The following is a 22,377-nucleotide window of genomic DNA, read 5'->3' on the forward strand; positions in this document are numbered from 1 at the left end:
GTGAGTACTGTCTTAAATTTGATCTGAAAGCAATGACATTTCTTCTACTGCCTGTCTGCATTATACTGACTGATACTATGCTGATTATTTGTTTTTTCTGCAATTATTTGTTTTTTCTGCAATTAAAAGTCCAGTTTCACCAACATTCTGGCTCTTTCATGTTTCAAATAGACCATTACAATGCTTTATAAGTTTTCTTTTTCATTTGATTTGCCTTTTATTTTAGATGCTTCTAGTTTTACATTTGTATGCAGGAAATGTAACTTGTTTATGTAAGATAAATGTGGAAAAGGTTGAGGGTAAATCAATATTATATTTAAATTTCATGAAAAACCAGACTCAAGGTTTTTTTTGAAGCAGCTTAGTGCTGCTTCAGTTGTATATATGCTTGTAAATTAATGTTTGATAAACACGTTGATTTTGATTATTCAGATTTGGTAATACATTATGACTTTATTACTTATATTAAACAGAGGAGATAAGGATTCCTTAGTAGTTTTATGCCTACTTCTGAATTTCTCGTGAGAAAGGTTGGAGCTGTATGTTTCACTGCTTGAGATGTGTGTTTGCTACCCCATGAAGCAGCACAGGACCACTGAGCATTTAATTCAGCACGAAATTGATTGTTCTGTGCCCCTGAGAGATGAGCTTCCATCACAGGCATAGCACTGGGGAAAGATGGAGGAATTTATTAAAAATATGAGTATGTGATTAACCTGTCAGATTAGTTAAGAGATTTTTTGCAATTCTTACATCTGAGAGGATTTACTGTGAGGATGGTGAGACACTGGAACAGGTTGTGAATGCCCCAGCCCTGGCAGTGTTCAAGGCTGGGTTGAATGACCTGGTCTGGTGGGAGGTGTCCCTGCCTATGGCAGGTGGGTTGGGATTAGATGATCTTTAAGGTCTCTTCCAGCCCTTAATGTTCTATGATTCTGTGATTTGAAGACCTGAAATGCTAGGTTACAGACTAGATATAAAAGATGTCTCTAGGCAGAAATGCATCTTGAGTACTGTAAGGCTGTTCCAGGTTTCGAGACAATGTGGCTAAAGAAGAGAAATACCTGTTCTGTCAGGACAGGCCAATGTCTGGTGACTGCTACTAGTGCTGAAAACAGGAGCATCTTCAAGGAGCGTCTTAAAAGGGGTATCAACAGGTGGTGTATCTTAAAAGCAGATCCTTCAAAATCATGAAGTGAGCAGGTCTGTCAATGTGAGCAGACATCATGCAACATCAGCGGAAAAGAGGTGATACAAAAAAGGTGGAGGAGGAATGTTTTATTGGGCTGACACAGTATTTTTGTAAAACCCCACTGGAGCTACAGGCCCCTTCTCAAAGGCAGGCTGAGGTCAGATTTTGTCATTATACCAGTGTGTGTAACTTCCATTACATTTGCAGGAAAGTTGTATTTGCATGTGAGATGAGAATTTGGGGTTTTTGTGGAATTCAGAAATTGTGGACTGCAGTTGTTTCCTAAATTAGAACTTGATGAAAATGCTGTGGTAGCAGAGTTCAGAACCTTGAAGAGTAAGATACCTAGATATAAAATAGGATTGGGTACTGGGCACTTGAGTATTTTCTCTACTTTTTGCAGAAAATAAATCTGCTTATAATAGAAGGTAATACTAAGATAGCTTTCTTATCTTATTTCTTTGTTGCATTTTAGTACTCTACATATTGATGCTTGCATGAGAATGTAGTTTATATAATTAATGTAATTTCTCTTCTGAGACATCCAAGCTGACAAATTAAAAAGCCTTGTAGTGTTTTTCTTTAAACTCTGTGTATCGGATGAAAACTGGTGGCAAGAATTTAATTTTCATTTATTCCATGTCATGACTATCTTAAGATCAAAGCTCAAATTTGGCTTCCAAAGAAGTCATACTTAAACTAACTTTTTAATCACAGTTAATATTAAAATTATTGTTTCCAGCGTTACTTTCCCTGACTAGATTCATAGGATAAGATTCATCTATCTCACCTATATTCTGCTTCAGTTAGGTTAAAAGAACATATTTTCTGATTTGTGATACTTGGCTCACCAAAGCTCATTATTACATTTCTTCTGTAATAACTACATGCAAAGGCTGACACATCTTGCCTGAACAGGAAGTATGTTTTAGGATGGATTAAATTGTTCTCTGGTGGTATATTCTTCGTTCTGCTTTTGTTTTCTCTCCCATTAACAATAAAGGGAGCCTAAATTACTCTCTTTAGGCAGCAGAAACTAGGTGAAGTGACTCAGTGATTGCACATTTGGTATGTAAAATATCTCTGGTCTAGTGCTTTGAGTGCATATTTTAAATCACCTATTTACAATATGGCAGGGGAAATAGATTCATGGTATGCTGATGATGTGTTTCAAACTGGTGTGTAAATATATAACAAATTGTACATCTGAGAAACTGCATTTATTTGAATGCAAAGCTGAGATGCTGTAGAATATTAAGTTAGTGGACTTGGGAAAGGAATTTTCCACTGGTTTTATTTTTTCCCAACTGTGTTACATACACTTTTATATAATTCTAAAAAGATATTTTTCAAATACTGCTAATAAGTGCTGAGAGCTTTTAATTGCAACTGTCCTCAAAAGTGCAAGTGCCTTATCTCATAATCGCCTATTAAATTTATTCGCTGACTTGGCACAGCTTAAAGGCATCAACATAAGTAAAGAATTATTTGCCTACTTTCATTAGATTATATCTCTGTTTAAATAAATCACTTAAATGAAGGGAGATGAAGCAGTTGAATGTCACAGTCATTTTCCAGTGGTAGTATAATGCAATCTTGAGTGGAAGCTGGTAGAGTATTCTGACAATCATATGACTGGAGCATATATCCACTGGAGTAGGTTTTTTTCCCTGTTTTTGTAGGGGAAAAGTATGTTATATGTGGGACTTCTTCATCCAGCATTAGAAGCCCCCTGAGCTATTACTACAATAGCATTTTTTTCCATCGTACCTTACTTTGTTCTGCCTGCTCTGTATGCTGCTTCCCTTACATGCTTTGAAGGTGCTAAAGAATAATTCAGTAGTTTCGTTTTTCTAGATGTTTCCCTAAACTTCTCTGGTTGTATTTAGTTGCTTGGCTGTAGTAATATCAATAGCCAGCATCAAGCCATTAATGGCATCCAGCATGTTTTTGTGATCTTGATTCTTTGACAGCCAAAGAAGCTGTTCAACATTTTCTTTTGCTCTTCTAGAAAGCAGATGTCCATTGAAAAATTACTTGAGTCTGGAACTAAACAATATGATAGGTTTCTGGCCATAACTGAAACCTAGTTTCAGTGAGCGGCCAGGACAATTGATTTTATTTATTTTTTTTAATTATAGGTTATGTATCTGAAGTTTGTGCTTTGAATTTTGACTGACTTTTTTTGACTGACTTTTAGAAAGAACTTGGTCTGAAATCACAAGGTGGTGCATGGGCTTACCTGCCCAAGTACATACTAGATCTTAAGTGGCACTGGCATTAATTAGATGCCTACCTGATTGCTGCCTAATTTATAAAGCACAGGTCTGTTTGTCTCTCTGAGATAGGGTAGGGAAATTCTGCTTTTTTTTTCCCCTGGGATTTTTCCTTGTTTAGCCAAAGTAAAAGAGTAAGTTTTTCAACCCAGTTTCTTTCCTGAGCAGCAAGAGATTGGAGCAGTGCTCTGGAGTCACTGTTTCAAAGCAGGTGAAGGTGGGTTTGAATGAATAACCCCACTCAAGGTGCTTATTCAAGTACTGTGGTGTTCTGTGTGAGAGGAGCACCAATATGCAGGCTGCTTTTTTGTTGGGTTTGCATTTTTAGTAATAGGAATCACAAAGATGACTTGGACTTCACTATATCCTACCTCTATTTGTCTTACTGTAGTTTTGTGCTGGGGCCCAGGTCTTCATTACCAGTATTGCATCCCAGCTGCTTCACTCTTCCTCTCCATGGCAAGCAGACTGTTTTCCTCTCTTTAATAAAAACCACAGACACAATTAGTAAGATAATAATTTTGGAGCAGAATCCTGCTGTGACTCTCTGACACTGTCTGACACAGCAGACATAACCCCCTGAAATGCCTGCATGTCATTATCAGACTATAGAGCATTCTGCATCTTGCTGGAGCCTTGTGTTGTAAAAGCATTCCTTGGGCTGCAGGGCTGCAGTGTAACTATCCTGTTACTTTATGTGCTTTCAGCTGAAGTACCATGGATATTTCAAATGTCAGCTTGGGGTCCTGTGCTAAGCTCACGTTGATTCAAGCCTACTGTTTCCAAAGAATGCCGGGGCAGCCTTTCTCTAAATCCAGCAGTAGAACCAGATCTTGCATCCCAGAATCATCAGCTAAGATGAATTTCAAATGCCCAAGTTACACTGGAATATTACAGAGCCTTCAAGGGTGACTAGGGGAGGGATAAGTGCACTTATGAGCCAGTATCATATATTATTCTTTATCTTAAACAATGTTTCCTAGCTGTAATTGAGATGAAGGGTAGGGTTTGAGGATCAGTTCTCCCTACACTGCAATGAAAGCTTTAAAAGCTGTGAATAGAACTATTGTTAAGGTACCTTTAAAGCTCTAGCACACCAAGTTCCTGTGAAAGTGCTGTCTTGCATTACAATTAAGTTGATCTTGCTGCAGCTCCTTCTCATCCTGCCATACCAGCTCCTCCTTCATGCTTCATGTCTGATCTACTGATCAGATGGTGGAATGAGATTCAGATCAGCTCGTTTCTGGAATACAAACTAGGGGAAACAGCAGGTTATATTTTTTTTCCCCAACCCGTAATTATAATACTTTGAATGACATTAAATGCATGATCACCAGCTCATGTAACTTGTCAGATTTTCTTTTCCAACTGTTTAAAAGGCTGACAGAACATGAAAATTTGCTACATCATGATTACTTGTTGATAGAATCTAAAATTTTAGCTGTTTCATCCTTTACTGGATCCAGATGAAGGTAGTCCATAATTATACATAGTTGCTCTCTTGCAGAATAGTAATCTAGCTTGTTTATATTGTTTGACTTCTATGTTGTTGATAAAGCCTTTTATAACTGCATAGGTAATGGGCTTAATTTCTGTTATCTTGTTTCTGGTTTCTGATTTTTAAATTGTTCTGTTCACATGTCTAGAAAATACGGGGAACAGTTGGCGATACATGGAAATTAAAAACAGATATAAGTAATCTTTGTAATTGAATTAAAAGATCAGGATTTAGTTTCTTGAATATAATTTCTTGAATTTCATCAATAAGGAGTTAGAATTTGCTGTTTGTTTTAAATCCATTTTATTTTGCTCTAAATTTGTCCGGTGGCTGAAAATAGTGTCATTCTTGTTCCTGAATACAACACTGGGGGAAGAATTGCAGGTCTGTGTGCCTTGGTTTCTCAGTAGATCTGAAGATGGGCAGACCAACAAAAGCTTAACTAGGAAAAGGACTTTACTGCTAAGTTAAATCAGTTAAGGTGTGCAAAATGTTGGGGAGAATTTAGTACTGTGAAGAGAAAGAAAAACGCTGCTGATATTTCTGGACCTACAGAGGTTGTTATCAAGCTCTCTCAACAGGCAGAACAGCTTAGCTTGCTTTGCCATTTTGCGTTTTTGCATTTCCCAGGAATCTAATCAATCATTTTGAAGTAGAAACTGTCAGTTGCTCTTGAGATCGATACCTGTTCCCAATCTTCAATTGCCACATGTTCATGACAATTACTCATTTTAGCTGTAGTTTTGAACAGAGAGGCACATTGTCTTTGAGCTCCCAAATCATGGAATTCTTTTCATGTAGGTTGGGTCATACCTTTGAGAGTTGTTTCTATATAACTAAACACACCGTTAACCTTTGAACAGGCTGTTTTTAAAACAAAAATAACTCAGGGGAACAAAAAAAATTCTTTAAAGAAATTGTAAAGGTATTCCAAAAGGGTTTGTTGTACATAAAGTTAATGGAAAATTAGAGTCCCACTTCAAAAAGCGTTATTAAAAAAAATACCCCAGAGCCAACAATATTTCTTAGTTTCAAAAAGAACTTTGAATAATTCTTATCTAAAATACATTTTTCTAATTTTTTAGCATGAATCTAGGGAAACATTACTGGGATTCAATATGGTGAATTACCGAGCATGTAAGAATTTGTGGAAAGCTTGTGTGGAGCACCACACGTTCTTCCGTTTGGACAGACCGCTCCCGCCACAGAAGAACTTTTTTGCACATTATTTCACTTTGGGTTCCAAGTTCCGGTACTGGTAAGTGCTGATTTGAAATATATGGGAAAAAATACAAGTAGTGAGCTCAGGGAATGATCTAGAATCTACATTCAAATGTAATTCAAGTAAGTTTTGAATCCTGCAACTGTTCCCCTTCCCTGTTGGCCTGAGTTTCAAATGTCACTAATTTTTTAAGATAGCTTGAAAATACAATTATTACATTATTAGTGGTTATTATTGCCCTAGTGCTCTGAGATTGTCTCCCAAGCTGCATTTCTTGGCCTGTTTTCCTGCTGGGTTATGTTTATCTTAAAAATGTTGTCTCAAAATTTTCAAGTCTGACCTGGTCTTTTTGAAAACTGTTGAGTCTCAGGTACTGCATGCAGCAACAGCAACAAAACAGACCTAAATAAATACCAAATACAAATCACTGAAAAGAAACTTGTACAAGTAAAGCCCACTTATCTACATGCATACAAATAGGAATTAGGTGAAAACAAAGGACATAGATGTTCTGTATCAAACCCAGAACTTTAGAAAATGAGGAGGAAATTAAATCCATAACCTTTAAGGATGAACTTAAAATAATAGGCAAAAAGCTTGGAGGTGCACAGAATGACTGTGGAATAACTATAATACCTGTAATGCTGGAGTGGGTGGTTTTGGGTTTTGCTGGTTTATACTTTTTATTTAAAAAAAAAAATCTGTTCAGTGACTGAATTAACTGTCTCTGCAAGTAATGCAGAATGCCAGTGGTTTAAATCATGCCTGAAACAGAGAATAACAGAGCTGCTGCTAATCATCCATCTAGAATGGCAGTAGTGTCTGTGACGTACAAAGGGACATGATGAAAAGCTAGACAACAGAATAACAGGCTATTTCTGTCACACTTGTGAATTGCATAAATGTATAAAGAGGAAAGTAATTCAGTGGCTAACTGTTTATAGCATCTGTTTTTGACCAGCTTTCACAGTACCCATTTGAGAAACAGCATTCTATGATCTGAACAGTGTTCGAGACTTGACTCAATGTTGCTGTAGAGAATTTCAGGAAGCTTTTTCATTTCTGTAAAGGTTTTGAATCTGAATCATTGTGGTTACTATTACAGCTCTTTGATGATGACATTTAAGTTAAGTTAACATAAGATGAAAAGGGAAACTGCATAAAAACAAGGAAGGTCATTAAAGTTGCTGGAACAGCCAAAAGGCTGGAATTTCTGCAAGTAGTTTGAGAGATTGTTGAGAGGCAGTGTAACAGGAATAACATGGCCCACAAAGAGAGGTTGAGGGCACTAGGCTTGTTTAATCTGGTGAAGAGGAAGCAAAGGGGGATTCAGCAGCAATCCTAAAGCTACTTCAAGGGTAATGTCAGTACTGATGGACCCAAAGGTGCTGGTAACAGGCAGGTGAGATTTCTGAAGATTGAAGATTCATGAAGATTCTGGGTGGACATGAGGCAAAGTGTTTGGTTTTTTCTAGAGCTGTGTTGCTGGAACAAGTTACCTGCACTGGCTGTGGGTTCTTTGTTAGTGGAGGCTTTCGAAAGTCAGCTAGATAAAGCCATGGCCAGAGGTGACCTTGTGTTTGCAGGAGATTGGATTAGAGACTTCTAGCCAACATCTGTATGATCAAAAGGAGTCAGTAAAATACAGAACTGACTGGTCTAGACAGAATTATCTCCACTTCTGAAAGTAATTGAGGATATGAAATTTTTGAACTATTGAATTGTTACATAACCTATTTCTACTGGTCTAAAATACTTCTATGCATCAAATGTTAAAGAATATTTAGGATTTTTTTTTAATAGAGCTTCCAAGAGGGATCTAGAAGATGGTTAGTGAGCAAAGGTGACTTCTGTACACTGTCATTGGATTTTTCAAAATGGTTCTTATAGTATTTCTCACCAAATACTTGTGAAAAAACATGAAGAGTTTTACTGTGTATTAGCATCTCTTTTAACCAGATGGGAAACAAGCAGGTTCCTTTTTCACAATGGAGGGAAGTTACCACTGAAGCAATACAGAGTTTAGTAGTAAAATCTGAAATCAATAGTAGAAGGTTTTGGTGGTTTTTCACAGTGAGGGGTGAATAGGCAATAAAATAGTAGATCAAGTTCAGTGCTGAAAAAGAGAGAGAAAATAGCAGGAGCATTCTCTGAAAACCTTAAAGCAGTTAGTAGTAGCAGTTATAGAAGGACAAATAGAATGATGGAATTATTTGAAAGGAATAGAGGCAAATATAGCCAACTTACTGCTTGTTGGAGTTTAAAATGTGTAACCACAGCAATTTAGCTGGCAGCAGGTTTGGAAAGAGAAATTTCCTGGGTTTGCAGCATGGCAGGGGTTGGAGGGCAGCTCTGGACACTGCTGAGTCCAATGCCCTGTTCCTACAGTGTCCACTGTAGCATGTTGCCTGGGAGCACATCCAGCCAGGTTTTGCGTGTCTCCAAGGAGGAAAAGTGCACCATCTCTGAGCAGCCTGGCTCAGTGTTAAACTATCTTCAAAGTAAAAACGTTCTTTTGTCTTGGTAGGCAATGAGGCTGTTGTTTTGTAGCCCTGTCCTTGCTGCCTGCCCTGATTAAGATGTCTTGTATTTCTGTTTGTGCTCATTGCCTCTTGTCCTGTCTCTCGACTCCCTTAAGAAGCATCTGGCTGTATTTTTTACTTTCCCTTTCTGGCATTTGATCCTCCTGAGCCTTCTCTTCCTGAGGCTGAGCAGTCCCAGCTCTCTCAGCCTTTCCCCATCCATCAGATGCTGCAGACTCTCAGTTATCTTTGTGGCCCTTTGCTTGACTTGTGGAGCTCTGGAACTCCACCAGGCACTGGGCAAACCTGCTCTCCAGCCAGTTGACACTCAGCCTGTGCAAGGGGTTATTCCTCCTCAGCTGCAAGTCTTTGCATTTCCCTTCACTGAATTTCATGAGATTCCAGCTGACCTGTTTCTCAGGTCTTCACACATCCACTAGTTCTGTAATATGAAGGTGGAAATAGCTGATTTTTGGGTTTCATTATGTAAATATCCCTGTAGGAGGCTCTGTGCTTGTTCTGAAGTTATTAATGGAGAAGTGGCTACAAGAGTGAGTGCTGCTGGTATCTTGTCACCAATTCTTAAGTGCTGATAGATACTCAAAAATGGTATTTTTTTCTAGAAGAGAAATGATGAAATATTATTAAGAATCTTTGATTTGACACAAGACATCTGGTCTTGTATGAAAAGTCAGCAAGTTCCAAGATCTAAACTTAGTTTTGACAAGTTGCATAGAAGAATACAATCCTGATGTGCTTATCATGTAATTTTTTTGTGTTGTTTTGCTAAACTAAGTAGCAACTAAGTTACTAGCAATTTAGGGAATAGTTTAGGAAGAGCATGGAAGAGATGCTGTAAATTTTTAACAGTGGCTATAACAGGAGCTATTATTATGTGTTACCAGAGATCCAAGCAGAAATTTCTTATTGCTTTGGATAAAAAAGCAAACAAAAGGGAAAGCTTTTGTTACATCTAAAATTATTTGGAAAGAAGACCTACATTTCTACCAAATGCTTTCTAAGGTTATGCTGTACTGAAGCTAGGGCAATTGCTTGAGCATGACTGAAAACAGAGTTTAGGCATTTTGTTGAGATGGTTCAATTTTTAAAAAGAAATTGTTATTTAATCATGTTGGATTTAGTGGCTTGATTTTGTTTTACTTTCCAGTGGGAGAACAGAGGTCCAATCTGTGCAGTATGGTAAAGAAAGAGCAAATAAAGACAGGGTATTTGCAAGGTAAGTAGTTTGCATTCCTTAATATTTCCCCCATTTATGTATTTTAAAAATCTCAGATAGCCTTCAGCCTACATAGTTTGTTGTTACCTGTATTACTCTCTGTGCTGTTTTTATTACAAAGAATGGTCTCCTGCTGTTAAAAGACTCCATTAAAATACTGAGTTAATGGGTATTTTTTTCTGTGATAATATCTTGCAACTGTACACGTGTATTTCCTTTAGCAATAACTACAGTGAGTCTTACTTGTGAGAGCAGCTTTATCACTGTAGTCTCTGTGAGGCATTTTACTATGAAAGGTGAGCTGCTTCTGAAGGTATTTGGTCACAGAGTAGATGGCTAATCAGGAATATATTACTTAATTTTATTCCAGGCTCCTGAGCGGTTTTGTGATTACAATAAAAGATTCAAGACATAAATTTAGTTATGTATTCAGAAATTATGATGCTATTTTCCATAGTAAAGCACCTGCTACATCCACCTGGCAGTTTGCTCTGATCATGAATCGAATCCTTGTGGGGAGGGGGCAGCCCTGTCCTCTTTTTATGATTTTACTTTTACTGAGAGATCTGAGACGTCTTTTTGCCCTTTAAGGAACTCCCGAGTTCAAATTTACACTTGCAGACTTCTAGTAGTGAATCCAGCAAAGTGCTGCCATTTTCCAAGTGCCTGCAGATACTGTTCCTAAGAGCGTTGGTGAATTCTGCCTTGATTTCCTTCCCTGTCTCCACCCCTTCTTTCCCTTTTCTGTGCATTAGAATCTAATTTGGGTTTTAGCTCAGCCCACCAAAGATAGATAGCTGCATACTAGGTTTGGGGGGCAGAAATGCTGGTTCAATAAATAGATTTTATAAAACCATTTTTTCTGTGTAAAACTGTTTTTTACTCCATTTAATTTGCTTTGGAAATGTGAGTTAATTTAGATTTGTACTTGGAGCAACTTTTTTTAGTACTCAGGAATCTCAACACTGTGACAGGTGAGCTTTACTTCACTAAATGACAGTTGTGAATCAGTTAAAAACTGTTTTTCTTGTTGCACTCTAAACTTGGCAATTCCCCACAAGTGAAGAGAGTGGAGGAGAGCTGATAGTTTGTTTTGAGGAGTGCTTTTATCATTTCAGAAGCTCTTATGCAGTAGATGGCACTCTTCCCTTTGCAGCAAAACCCAGCAAGTGCTGCTGGGGGTCACTTTTAGTTTATAAAATATAGTTGGATGAAGTGGATAAAGTTAATAAAATCAAAAGCCATGGCTGGAACTGCTCTCATTTTCATAAATCTTGGCTTCTTTTAGTTAATAAAATGCTTGGCTCTTCCATCTTCAGGAATTTTATTTTCCATTGTTGCTTTTTTTATTAAAAAATAGAGCATTTATCCACATATTTTGAGTTTCTAAGAAGTGTTGATGATTGATATCTGAGGCATATATGTTTATATCAGTGAAATGAAATAATGGTGTATTGTAACAAATACATCTCAAAAGGCTTTTAACAAATCAGCTGCTTCTTCTGTCTTCCTCATGACAGTGTGTAATTAATTTATTTTCAATTTTAAAGACCTTTAATATTTTCAAGAGTGAAAAAAGCTTGAAAGAGAAGACATTTCTAGAATGCAGTGTTGTTCAAGAAATTTAATTTTAGAACATTAATTCTTTGTCTTCTAAACATTTGCATCTCAGGTTGACATGCTGAGTAGCTGTCAGCCCTTTTGTATTCATACAGAGGATAAATTTTGTTTTCCAAGATTTTCCAGCTATAGTGTGGATTTTATTCCTGTAACCTGCCTTTGTTTTTCATGGTGTGTCTTTATCAGGCAAAGTCATGGTAGCGTTGAACAGCTTTTTAAGCTCTCAGGCAGTGGGATTCTTTTAGTGGGTTTTCAAGGTCTTTCCTGAGAACTAGGTGAGCATATGAGTTGAAATAATTGCTGTTGCTTTTATTATTATTGCATAAGAAGATTAATTCAAGATCAGTTCAAGCAATATTTTTGGTGGTTTTTTGTAGAGTTATCCAGATTTACACTTGGATTTCTTAACAATACCTAATTAGAAACTGCCTTATTTGCTTAATGCTGTTTAAGGAAACTTTTGAATCATTTCATGGTAAGAAAATGAACATAGAGAATTACACAGAGATGTTAATACAGTGATCTGTTTGCTCTAAGTTGGGAAATGTTGATTGCCACAAGTAATGGCTAGCTGCTCTGGCCTTTACATGCTGAGTGAAACGTGGGTGCAGAGCATGAGACAGGGAAATAAATTTTTTTAACAGCCATTTAAATAAAACAAGCAATTTTTATCTACAGGAAGCAGGCTTAGCTGTTTGTTCTCAGGATTTTACTTTAAAATTAGCTGAAGGATTTTTTTTTCTAAGTTGTAGAAACCTTTACATTTAACATTTAAATATGGAATTATTACTGTGAAGGATATATTCTGTAATAAATCTCATACATTATGTAGGTGTTGTTTTCTTAGTCTTCATGCAGCACTAAGTTCAGCATTCAGAAGACTGTTGCTGCAGTTGTTTAGGTTTTTTGTGGGTGTTTTGGTTTTTTTGTTTGGTTTTCGGTTTTCGTTGTTGTTTAGGGTTTTTTGTTGTTTTGGGAAGGTTTTTTTATAATTTTCATTACAGCTTTTCTCTTGGCCTCATTTATTGCAGGGTATTCACAATCCATGAAACTTCATAAGAATTCCCAGAAAATTAATAAAAGCACATAATAAGAATAGAAAAGGTTCAGTCAAGTCATGAATTGAGAGAATTCTTAAAGGGTTAGGGTTTCTCTTAGAGTCCTTGCAAAATATTCTAGGGCTGCTCAGTTCTGGTGTGCACGGGGGGCTGAGAGCAGGGACTTTGAGTAAGAGGGTGTCAGTCATTTGTATCTGCAAACTCCCTATCATAAATTGGAGTCTCTGTTTCCAAAAATTCAATCTTGCTTTAATTATGCACTTATTGAAGTCTAGTAAATAATTTCTCAGGTTCTTTAAATTGCATATGTCAGTTGTGCAATGTACCTTGTAGATTTGTGCATAGTTTTGCTCTCTTGGTTTGCAGCAGTATTTGTCAGATTTGCTGAGAAATGTGTTCCCTGTACTCCTTGTCAAAATACAAAGCAAGACTGTGGCTTCAGGTTATGTTTCTTTTTGAAAGAGAGATTATTTTTTAAATTCCCACCTGTATTCCCAAACAACACCTTTATTCTTTCCCACCTTGTGCAAGGTTTTAGCCCTTCAGCTGTGGATGCCAAACAAATTCTGAGTTTGAAGGCTTTTCTGTACTGTAGCTGAGCTAATGTAATATCATGGATTTTTTTAGTTGCATTATGTAATTCCATCCCTGCTACTCAGTTTTGAGTGTTTGGGTTTATTTTTTGTATTTGCTGTAACATTGCAGCTCATAAGACTTGGGGGCAGGTAAAGTTTTCAGTTTCTGTCGCTACTCAAATAGATGGGACTGCTTCCAACTTTTAGGAATGTCTCTGCAGGTACACCAAAATTAAATCTGTAAATGGCTTATTCTGTTAACTATCAGTGCCCTCTGCTAGGTGCAATAGAAGCATCCAGGTTGAGAAGACAGAGGTGAAATTTAAAATTCAAAAATTTCAAAGTTTTATGCATCTTAGTTCTCCTCTCCTATCTACTCAGCTGCACTCTGGCATGAGAAAATTGTTTTAATATTGCTAGAAGTCAGAGATAATTATACAAAATTATAGGTATATTTCACAACAAATCTTAAATGTTAATAAAAAAACCTTATTGTTGGATTTAGAAGTGTTGACAGGAGAACTAAAATTGGCACACCACTAAGAAGTTCAGTTCTGCAGTGTGGTAATTTTTTCTTTGAAATTTCTGCAAAGACAGGAAATTGGGGCAACAAACACGAGTGGGTGGGGACTCTGAGGTTAGAGCTGTTAATAAAATAATTGAGACGAAGCTTTGGTGATAAACACTGCAGCTGTTTATCATGATGGTAAGGTGATCTTCTGAAAGATCAGACCCTATCCACAATAAAAGGTGAGTGTTTTCTTGACATGGGACGTTTTCATAGGGGAGAAGGTGATGCTTTGCTCATTTTGGAGTTGTGTTCTTTTGTTGTATCGATTGAGGAAGTTTACATAAACATAGTTACAGACTTTGGCTTAAGATGCAAAGCAATGGGGGTTTTTCAAGCAGTCAAAAATGTAACTGTTGGAAAAGCTTGGATTTTTTTCCCCACCCTATATGCTCCTGTGTCTCTCTTTGTAATTTATCTAGTTTCACACAGGCAAGGATGGTGCACTTATACTGTTGTTGCATGTTAAATAAAGAAAAGCCCCACTTCCAACTTTCCTACATTCCATTTGTTGCTTTTTCACTGAAGGTAAATGAGGTTCAGTAATTGCCTTTACATGTCTGTCAGCAAATACTGTATGTGCAGTCCTGTACTTATCTAATTCAGCATTGGTTTTATTACGTTCTTCTACATTTTTCCCTCAGACTCTTCTTTGCTGGTAGTAGAATCCACCTCTTGGCCGAGCCGGCTCTTGCTGCTCATCTGCTGGCTGCAAAGAGATGATTAAGTGTCAGCAGGGTCCAGCTGATCAGAGCCCTGATCAATAAAAGAATAACGAATGGCTGGAATCAGACACGCATTTCAGTTCTGCTGTTTCAGTTTCCTGTTCCTTTACCTGTTCAGAACTGTTTGCATGTACATATTTGTGAAGAAAGATACCAAAGTGGTTTGAGTTGCTCACATTTGAAGCAAATTACAGAAAGTTGAATTTTGGTTTAATTGATCTGATATCAAGCTAATTATTTTTCAAATCAAATTAATATTCCTTAAATATAGTGAAGCATGCTAAGAATCTGGATGTGCTTCTCTGGAGGAATTAATTGATATTTCCCTCTTTTCAAATATCAATGTACTATTAGATTTTTTTCCCCCAGGTGAAATAACACCTGAAATAATATTATTTAAAATAGCCCATCTCACTTAACTGCCTGAAATTTGTCTGCTATTACTCAGTAAGACTTTAGAGCAGTAAAGCAGAGTGCAATAAATGTTTAGAACTGCTTGGTGAGGTAAAAATAAAAATAAACCCTCCACAAGAACACTACCACTCTCAGTACCAAACAGTATTGACATCTTACTTATTTCTGTATGTGAAGCTTATTCAATGTAGTACTTGATTGGTTATTGTTGTAGATTTTTTTGGTAATGGTGAGGACAATATTATCTGCTCAAGGTGGTGACTTGCATTGAGTTTTAAGTTCTCTGAGAAGCAAAAATATATTTGTTAGCAAGTTTCCCGTTTTCAGAGGATGTAGTTTGTGTGCAGGTAGTTCCTTAATTTCTTAAGGTTCCTTCTTTCTGGAGTCACTCTTTCAGTAAACCAGTAATAATGACAAAGATAAAGAACAGTTACCATGTGTCACAAGGACAGTGAAGGCAGAAATTATTTTTTCATATGGGTGTATGGAGCTGCTCATACAATAATATGTTGTCACCTCATTGTGCAAAGCTGGAGAATTTAGTGATAGAATATGAAAGCAAATGGAAATGAAATTATTATGTCACAAAAGATTGAAGTATCACTGGAATTAGAGAGGGTTGATTAATGATAGATGAGAAGTCTGAACTATGTAGCACCATGAAAGCACTAGAAGTAAAGTAAAAATCTAGTAACACAAAATGTACAGGACATGTATGGATTGTTTGAAAGTATTTTTGTTATTAGCTGAAGAATTTTCAGTTGAAAACAACAAGCTACGAAAGTCTGGGTGTTTTTAGTTGCAGGATGACTGAACCATCCAATGCATTGCTAAGAAAAAAGCAACCACAGATGATTCATTTGCTGCTTTCCAATATAAACTGGAAATGTTGTATTTCATGAGAGATTGCAAGTATGGTTTCATTTGTGCTTAAGAAAGAGGCGAAAGAAACAGAGGAGATTGTAGGCATCCTGGAATGACTGGAGAATAGGAAGAAGTTTTGTTAATGTCAAGAGAGGGCAACAACTAGAAAACAGAATTCCTTTTGTGTAAAAGCACTGCTGAGAATGACCTTTAACCTGAAGGACATTACTGGCACAAAACCAGATTAAGTTCTGTTACCCACAAAGAAGTTTAAATAGTTAAATAATATTATTGCATCTGCCTGGCAAGTGACAAGGCAGGTTCTGGGAGAAAGCATGTGGTCTTGATTGAAATCTCTGATGTCTGAACAAAACTTTGCAACTCTGTTGCCATGTTGTTGATTACCTCACTTTCAGTTCTTGAAAGTCTTTGGAAGTATTTTGGCCTGATGTTTTTGCTGCTTTATTTCTCCTGAGGTGGCTAAACAGTTATGTTACTTAGAGGGAATTTTTTTACTTGCCTTTTTGTTTGGTTTTGTTCTACATTTATTAAGTTCAGATCTCTCAGTGATTATGCTGTTTGAGTCAGGTTGTCTTTGAGGCATTAAAAGTCTAGTGAGTTCAGATTCTGTCTTGCCTGTCTCCCTCACAGCCTACAGTAGTTTATTAGTTTTTCAATGGCATTCTTTTCAAAGTACATTAAATGAAGTACAGTAGATGGAGAAAATACAGGACTGCCCATGTAAATACAGCTCTGCATTATTACATTTCCTTTCTTACATATGGTTTGGTTTCCTGTGATAGAACATCAGTTTCATTGTGGTGAGTTTTATATAATTTTGTTCTTACATCATACAATTTTTGGTTAGTCATTTGACTTTCTTCTTCTAGATCCCCCAGTAAACCCTTGGCACGGAAAGTAATGAGTGGGATGGATTGGGAAGTAGTGAGTAGGAACTCACTGTCTGATGATAGGTTGGAAACACAGAGCCTCCCATCACGGTCTCCACCTGGAACCCCAAATCAGTGAGTAGCATCAAATCTTCTCTCCCTACAAGTGACTCTCTACCTCTAATGTGAGTCACCTACTTGTGTAATAAAGGGATTCATGTGTTATGTAGACAAATAGCTTCAAAAAATGTGTGCCAAATATTCTCTGTAACACTTGGCTTCAGATTAAAAAAATTTTTTTAGGGATAATTTTTAGGTGCTTCTCACTTTTCTCACTTGACCTATAAAGAGTGTAGGATGTATCACACTGCCCTAAATTTGAGAGTTTGAGTTTTCTTAAGCACAGTTAAGACTAAGTTATTAATTTGGTTTTAAAAAGACCCTGATGATAAAATCTAAGTGATATTTTAAACATAATTTATTTCACTTAATACCACTTTTTTAAACATTGGGGAAAATTACTTCATTGGAAATCCTTGCAGGTTTATTCCTCTCAGCTTTTCTGCCTTTCTTTTCAATGTTCACTCTTCATATGATAGAGCCTTCTGTTTTAAGTGAGTGAAAAAACATTCTTGATTTCTTTTGGAGGGTGACCAATTTTCTCAGTGTGCTGAAACTTGCTTAAGAATCAGTATTATTCAATTTTGTATTACATAAACGACAAGATTTTAAGATTCTACAGCATACTAGTCACAAGATCAATGTTGTAAATACCTGTAGCATTTAAAAATTACTGAAAAATTGTGTAATAATGATGCTTAAAGCATAACAAACTTAATCATGCATGTTTGAAAGAATTTTAATATTTTCATGCTTGTTTTCAAATGGGAAAATACTGGATTCCAGAAATTATAAAACTCTCAGTGCAAAGCTTATGATTCTTCTAGGGGAAGATGCAGGGGATAAATTGTTCATCTTAGTGGTTCAGGTTAAGTTCTGCCATGAGCAGAGTCAGGATTTGTCTTCTTAGGAATCTATTTTTCCTCTTGTTGACTGGGCTGCCGGCTTGTTCATGGAGCATAATGGTTTCAGGCTTCTTTAATTAAAAGTAAATAATTTTTTTCAATAGCCCTTAGTGTTTATTAAAATAATTTTTGAACACTTAAAAAAATGAAATACACGTTGATCTGACAACGTAATTTTTTCAGTGATTTTTGAAATTTTAATAAAAATATGTGTATGAACATGTGCTTGCACTGAGAGGAAATTTTTTTAGCATCCCATTTTAGTGGGTGGTATCAGAAATGTAGATTAACAATAATATTGTTATTACTGTCACATTGCACTGCTCTGCTTTCCCTCTTAGTCGCAACTCTGCCTTCACTCAAGAAGGAGCCCGGTTACGACCCTCATCAGTCGGACATTTAGTGGATCATGTGGTTCACACCTCCCCCAGTGAAGTGTTTGTAAATCACAGATCTCCATCCTCCACCCAGGCCAACAGCATCATACTGGAATCATCCCCGTAAGTTCTGCTCTTACTACGCCACTGTGGCATGCAGGGCTGCTGAAGAGAAGAAAGAGACCTTGGCCTTGAAAAATTTATTGTTAAATGTAGGGTCAGGGAGAACCGAGCAATCTAATAAAAAGAGGTTGTTATTTAGGGTATTAGTGTAGGTCTTACTGTGAGAAAGAGCTACAGATACAGAGCTGAGCACCTGTGTCTGACATATTCCAGATTCAGGATTACAATACCATCCCCACCAACCCAAGCTGTGGGTTTGCTGTAATGTGACCATCGGTCCCACATCGTCGGGATGTGGAATGAAAAGTTGGGTTTTTGGTAGAATTGAAGGAAAGTTTTAATTCCCACAAGTCTGGAAATGTTGCTTTTTTGTCAAGGCACAGAAGTGAGATTTACAAACTACGTAGCCAAAATACCTTTTTGGCACCCAGGCATTTGGAATTTGGACATTGCTAGTTATTTGGTAGATTGTTACAGAGTTTATTTTTTTAAGCTGACACTGTCAGGCTTTTTTTTTTTTTTTTTTTTTTTTTAATAATGCTGAATATTCTTTGTACTGTAAGCTTACTTACTGTAGGATACAATGGGCGAAATAAAAACTATTATTCTCTTAGGTCCAGAAGGAAGACAAACAAAAAACCCCATTGAGTTATTCAAAGATACTGAAATACTCAATAAATTGTGTTCAGTGTACAGATTAATTAGGAAAAATATTTCAATATGTACCATTTTATCACTGGCACTGTACCCTTTTAGTATGGCTTAACGTGTAATGCCAGCTATGCCCTCATAGTTTTGTATCATAATCTCTGTTAGCTGGGAAATCGTAGAAATGGTTTCAGTTGAGAACTCTAAAGCAGCACGTAGCTAATTACATGTTTATAAACAAATGATATGTCTCAGGAAAAATTACTCTGGAAAAAGTATTTAAACACAGTTGTAAAACCTTGCTTAGACTGACTATGCTTTCAGTTTTAACAACTCTGTGTAATTTTTAGGAGGGAAATAGAATACAAAATTTTAAAAGTTTTCTAAAATAGCACATGATGCTTTTTACAATAGACTACAATATTTACAATTTGACTCAGCTAGTTACTTAACTTTCAGGGTTATGTAATGTTAATTCAACTTAGGCACGTAAATTCTCCTTTTTTTGGTGGACTTTTTAACATATTCACGTGCCAAAGGACTCTCAGATGAGAATCTTTTCTCATATTAGAGTTTTATTGTCCAAAGGCCACACAGGGTCAGATCCCTTCTGTTCTAAGACTTCCAACTGAAGTCACTTATGAGAAACCCCTACTGAATGACACAACGATACAGTGAAGAAAGCACAATTTTTAAATACTCTCTTTTATTCATATGTCTTTACTTGAAGTTGTACAAGATCTTCCTGGGTGTTCTTAGGATTTGTTTATTTAGTACTTGATTTCTTGAGTAAGTCACCATAGAAATGAGTCTTAGAAAGAGAGGAAGTGGTTTGGTACAACTATGGCTTCTTTTTCATGTTTTTGCACTTTTTATGCCCAAGCAGAAAAAGTATTGCTCTTTCATTGCTAAGTGTTAGGGGTTCCATTTTTGGGGTGTGTTTCCTCTTGTTAGAAGCTTAAAACTAAAATTTAATATTCCGGTATAGATCTCTAGTATAAGATACTTTTAAGAAAGGAGACATTGACTTTCAAAAATATATGAATTTCATTAATGTATTTTGAAGGTTTAAGCTGATGTTATTGATTCAAGATTTGCCATTTATGAAGGAAAATAGTTGACATGAAGTTCATAGTAGCTATATAATTTCAAACTATACTGTTCTACAATCCAAAAAGCTATTTCTTAATCAATTTGACCTTTCTGGCAGAAAAGACTTGAGTAGTGCATGTGCTAATTTGTCAGAAACTCTTATTTATTGATCAAATTTATATGTGTGCAAAAGAGGGGCTAACCTGACTGGCAATAGGTTTGGTGATCTTTTTGAGTTTGGAATCAACATAGCAAAAGAAATTAACAGTTTGCATGCAGTTCAGAAGGATATTATAGTTTAGCTAATATAACCTTTAACTGCACGGCTTCTCTCCATCCTCAATCCTATTCAACACTAAATGGAGAGATAGTGCTTGTAGTTCCCTTAGCTAATTATAACCTAAAATTCCAAAAGCACGTGGTAAGTGTTTAGTTTAATAAATTTATGGGGGTGTGTATGGAACTTTTGCTAAATATATTAAAAAGATCAGACCGGATATCTGTAACAAAAATACCCAAAGCTTGCCAGTGCCAGGGTTTGTATGTTATTTTATTATTATGTAAATTGCTGAATTCAGTAACAGAGAGCTGCTTTGCCTGCAAAATAGGCTGCTTTCACTGCCATTGTCTGAGCATTCATAAGGAAATTCAAAGCTGACTGGGCAAATATAAAGCACTGAAGTTTATGCCCGAGGCTTGATTGTTCAGTTCTCACAATTCATTATGCTAATATATTACAGAACTTGCATTGCTGGTTGTAAAATGCTCATTTAAGTAACTTTTCAAATCTTTTCTTTAAGTTTGTGTGTTCGGTAGGAATTTACTTGTGTTTGTTGACATGTATGTACAGACATCTAGTCAAACATCAAATCCATCTTCTGCTTTTATCAGAATAACTTCTTTTATGTTTCTTTTTATGTTTTCTGTTCGTTTTTTCTTTGGTTTGAAACTCTCAGGAGTAATTGTTTTCAGGAAAATACATAACTTAAAAGACTGAGTAATCTGTGCTGGCCAAACTTGAATGAATGAATACATAGGCAGCTAAAAATCTCTGGGTGACCTTTGTTAGTCGATGTCTAAATAGTTTCTAGCTGCCTTGCAGATTTGTTTTGCAAATGTTGACAATCATCATATTTTTCTCTCCACAAAAATGAATTTAGAAAAGCTGCTTATCTTGAAAAATGAAATGTGCTCTTTTTTCTGTTACTTGCACTGAAAAGTGTTAAGAAATACTATTTTTCTTCCCAACTGTGTTTTGAACATAAGGTTCTTCAGACATCAGACTGAATAATTAGTGCTCTTTTTTTCTTGTAACACTTCATGAAAAAAATATTTTCTGAAAGTTGAAATAAAGCAGAAAAATAGAGAAAAATATTGTTGGGATCTTTAAGAATGTGCTGTTTTCTTTCATGCACTGACAAAAATGTTACCAGTTTTGTTTTCTAAGACTATTGACTAATTTTTTTTAAACTGAAGCAGAAAATGTTTGGCATTTCAAAGTGAAGTGTTCTATTTCCCAGTTTTCATGCTTTTTGAAAAAGGTTCTTTTTTAAATCTGTATACTCCATTTTGCTGAGATTTTTATTTTTGAACATATATCTGAGATCTGCCTTTCTTGAATTGCATAGAGACGAATTTTAAGGTATGAAGTTTGATGTGTGCCTTAGGTTTTCAGATTTGCAGCAATGTGAAATCCTGTGCAGTCTCATACTGAAAGTCTTGCCCTGCTAACGGTTCACTGAGGCAAGACTACTAAATACAGTGGAGCTGCTCATGTTTGTGTGTTTTGGAGGGAGTTAGGTGATGAGTTACCACTACAGCTTGCCGATAATGAAAGGAACAGTGTCCTCCTTTTGCCTCTGGGAGTGTCCTTCCCTCCCTGCATGGTGGCCAGCCGTGAGATAAACCAGAGGACCCAGGTTTGTCCAAAAAGTGGTTTTGGTTGCTTGGTGTAAGCCGCCTTAGCCAAGGGAGGAGGGCCAGCTCTTCAAGGAAGCAGCCAGGGATGTGGGTGAAAGAACAGACACCCCTATTTTTGGTGGTAGCATTCTCTTTAGATTTAGCTATAACCTGTAAGTTCATTCTTGATGGTTTATGGATCTGCTATCAGTGGGCTGTTGTCTGAAATCGTTAAATGACTTAATAGCACCTTTTAATGGGGTGCTTGTGGAGGAAGATATATCCTGCTGGTATTTAGAAACTAGCATTCAAACCAAGTTACTGGGAACTGTGAGCTCGCTGCCCTTTTGAGCCTTTCCAAATGTTCTTCTTAATTCTTAAATATAAATCTATATAATGAAAGATGAATCATATATCTATGTAATACAAATTACAGAGTTTAGTTTTTATTTCAAGAGGATTAACAAAAGGAAATTCACTATATTATACAAAAACACAGAGAAGATTTTTATTAATCTACAAAGGAGTGTTTGCAGATCAGAAGTAATGGGT

General features: G+C 36.4%; 1 protein-coding gene across 2 annotated transcripts in view; it reads left to right on the forward strand.

Moving 5' to 3' along the window:
* Window positions 1–22,377, forward strand: part of PTPN4 (protein tyrosine phosphatase non-receptor type 4) — a 110,393-nt gene that overhangs the window by 62,503 nt on the left and 25,513 nt on the right. For both annotated transcript variants that reach the window (XR_011680406.1, XM_071435233.1), the window contains exons 12-15: window positions 6,052–6,224; window positions 9,879–9,947; window positions 16,662–16,796; window positions 18,028–18,186. Coding sequence is in view for 1 of the 2 variants with exons in the window: in XM_071435233.1 (XP_071291334.1) it covers window positions 6,052–6,224; window positions 9,879–9,947; window positions 16,662–16,796; window positions 18,028–18,186 (536 nt within the window). In the remaining variant the exon portion in view is untranslated. The remainder of the gene's footprint in view (window positions 1–6,051; window positions 6,225–9,878; window positions 9,948–16,661; window positions 16,797–18,027; window positions 18,187–22,377) is intronic.

The sequence above is a fragment of the Agelaius tricolor genome, unplaced genomic scaffold (genome assembly GCF_023055355.1).
Source record: "Agelaius tricolor isolate 1412-34295 unplaced genomic scaffold, bAgeTri1.0.p SCAF_10, whole genome shotgun sequence".
Classification (NCBI taxonomy): domain Eukaryota; kingdom Metazoa; phylum Chordata; class Aves; order Passeriformes; family Icteridae; genus Agelaius; species Agelaius tricolor.